This window comes from Brassica napus, chromosome C7 (assembly GCF_020379485.1).
Source record: "Brassica napus cultivar Da-Ae chromosome C7, Da-Ae, whole genome shotgun sequence".
Classification (NCBI taxonomy): domain Eukaryota; kingdom Viridiplantae; phylum Streptophyta; class Magnoliopsida; order Brassicales; family Brassicaceae; genus Brassica; species Brassica napus.
Genome location: NC_063450.1, coordinates 353,061 through 356,020, shown reverse-complemented (window position 1 = coordinate 356,020; position 2,960 = coordinate 353,061). Strand labels below are relative to the sequence as shown.

Genomic DNA, 2,960 nt, shown 5'->3' with positions numbered 1-2,960 from the left:
AAATATATCTTAAAATAAAAAATATAAATAAAGAAATTTTTGTAAACTAATCTCTATAAATTAATAAAATTTTAAAATCCCAACAATATTAATTTTTATACAGGTTTTACTGTATAGGAGGATTTGGAAGTATTTAAATTCTATAGATTGATGCCCAATTTGACAACTACTAGTACTTGAAAAATTGGGTAAAGAGCGAATAATAACGAGTAAACAATTGTGGCCCTAGACACTGGATCCTTGATGCTATTTGAAAAGTTTACAACAGTTTTTATTTGGTTTGAAATTTAGATTAGATAATAAAACAGAAGGGAATGGGAAAGGCATTGAAATATGACAAGAACATCCCCCTGGCACATTGTACGTACATTGGGGGCGTGTACAATCCATGTAATATCCACTATACCGACACTATCACTCATTTTCAACGCTTGAAGGTGACTCAGTTTCTGTATCTGTTTTCTTGGTATGGCGTGTACAGAAACCCTTGAGTCTCTCAAGTGCATCCTCAAGCATATGAGCTTCCACTCCGATAGTTATCCTCATCCAGTTCTTCACCCCCAGAGCCTCTCCTGCAAACGAAATCTATTATTAGTATCAAATCCCATATCGAGATTCATGTTATTTTGCTTTACCTGGAAGAAACACGAGGTTTTCCTCTCTGGCCAGCTTCACGCAAAAATCAATGTCATCCTTGATGCCATCCAACAATGACAGCTCAAGCTTTGTCTGCAGTAAGTAAAACTGTTAATATCGAGAATGCTTATCTGTTAATCAGGTTCTAAAGCCGTACCAATAGATAAGTGCAAGACTCGGGTTTCTTGGGACAGACGACGCAGGGAATATCCTTGAGCCTATCACACACCAAATCGACATTATGTTTGAGTATCTTGTTCTTCTTTGCAAAGAAGTTTTTATCCACTTTCTCCAGGATCTCAGGAAGTGCAGCCTGTCAAAAAGAAAAACATATTCATGAATTCAAGGACGACTAGTTAACTTAACAACCAAGCCAAGCCAAGCCATCCCATTATTATTCTATAGTAGCAAGACACAAACCTGAATGATAGTGGAAGGGTCAGGTGTTATGTCTAGACTCTGCTTGATGGATTGAACCACCTGTCAGAAGAATAACTATACATACTAAGATTACTTGGTTACAAAGCAGCAAAGAGAAGAAAGAAGTAAAGAGAGACCTTGGTGGACTCGAAAACGCCCTCGGGATCATTCAAGGCGATCCAGCCAATCTTCCATCCAGGGACAACCCAACCTTTGGATATGCCTCCCAGCGTCAACACAGGGACGATCGATGCGAACTTGGCCATCGGAACGAAAGGGTTGTCTCCGAATATAGTCTGGTCGTACACTTCGTCTGTGATCACCATTATCCCCAGCTTCCGAGCCGTCTCTGCCACCTATAAATAAAATGTTCGAGCTTTTAGCTGCGTTACGAATCGGAAAGGACTCAAAGATTCAAGCTTTACCTTGTGGAGATGGTCGTGAGAGTAGACGTTTCCACATGGGTTGTTTGGGTTGATCACAACAATGGCCACAGTGTTCTCGTCTGCAACGGCTTCGACGCCTTCGAGATCGATCTCCCATTCTCTGTCGGGAAGAAGATCGAACTTGCGGATCTCTAGACCACTGTAAACAGCACGAGCGTCGTAGTGAGGGAAACCGGGACGTGGGAGCAATATGTTTGCGTTTGGTCGAGCCAACGATTCGAACACCAGCTCTATCCCTTGGTTGCATCCAGCGGTCAGGAAGATGTCGTCCGGCGTTAGTTTGTTCGGAAGATCTCGGTTCAGATAATCGGCGACGGCTCTGTTCCCAAAAAAAAATATAGTCCACTAAATGAGGATCGATCTAATGCAAAGCTATGGGGTCTATTTATAAGAAAACTAAAACTATATAGGGTCTGAAAAGTCAATTTCAAAATTATACACGACAGTGTTGTTGTTGTTGTTGTGTTCTGTCTGAGTGATAGTACAGTAGATAACCTGAAGCTCGAATCGGATCAAAATTGATTCAAAAGACTGCGATTACTTCGCATGCATATAAAAAAAAATCACTGATTAAAATGGAAGATCGAGAATAATAATATAATTAAATACCTTCTGGCCGGGAGAATTCCAGCTCCGGGACAGTAAGAATTGCTTTTGCCGGAGCGGAGGACGTTGACGACGGCGTCTTCGGCCTCGATACAGGTGCGGAAGCAAGGATAGACGGAAGGATCTCCATGGCCGAGGGGCAAGATAGTCTTTTTAACGTCCTTGCTGCAGTTGTCGAAGAGCATGTAAATAACGCCTCTCAGCGTTACGGTCGAGGCTTTCGCGGCCTTATCAGCTCCACCGAACCGCCAAACTGTACCGTGGCCATTCTGCGTTTGCGTTTTGGGCACTTTCTCAGTTCGAAACGCGGGAACCGCAAGGTTGGCGTGAGCTTGTTCTTCGCTCATCTTCTCTCCTTTGTGCTTGCGTTTGGTTGGTTTGTGCCTCTATAAGAAGACCCAAAAATAAAATAAAATAAAATATGTGGAAGAAAAACTGTCACTGATGAAATTTCAAAGGGCTGGGAATGTTGAATAAGGACTTATATCAAAGGTTGAACTGTGGAACGTGTTTATAAAATCTTGGTGAGACCTAACAGCCTAACCCAAACAAAAAACCACGTGCCTAAAGGCTAAAACTAATAAATCAATCGGCAATCGATATTCTAGAGTTTGTATTTGGGCCTGGCCTTGTTGGTAAGTTAAACCAAACCGAGTAATGAACCGGGAATTTGACGGGTTCAGTTCATTTTCAAATGCGTTTTGACACCAATTTGGAACCAAAATTTCCACGAGTTAGGGTTCAACAACTGACTTTAAAATGTGTTTTGATATCATAAGAGAAAAAAAATATGACGCTCAAGCCTCAAGATGAAGCTAATTATCTATTCATGTTGAAATACTAAACTGTATT

The 2,960-nt window shown here is 41.3% G+C and overlaps 1 protein-coding gene across 1 annotated transcript; it reads right to left on the bottom strand.

Annotated features, from left to right (window-relative positions):
- Window positions 1-203: 203 nt before the first annotated feature.
- On the bottom strand, window positions 204-2,586 carry LOC106380686 (S-alkyl-thiohydroximate lyase SUR1-like). The gene is made up of 7 exons (XM_013820497.3): window positions 2,112-2,586; window positions 1,482-1,821; window positions 1,194-1,412; window positions 1,057-1,116; window positions 794-949; window positions 636-729; window positions 204-572 (listed from the first exon to the last, which is right to left on the bottom strand). The coding sequence occupies exons 1-7, from the start codon at window positions 2,453-2,455 to the stop codon at window positions 415-417; spliced, it is 1,371 nt and encodes a 456-aa protein (XP_013675951.2). The 5' UTR covers window positions 2,456-2,586; the 3' UTR covers window positions 204-414.
- Between the last annotated feature and the right edge of the window lie 374 nt (window positions 2,587-2,960).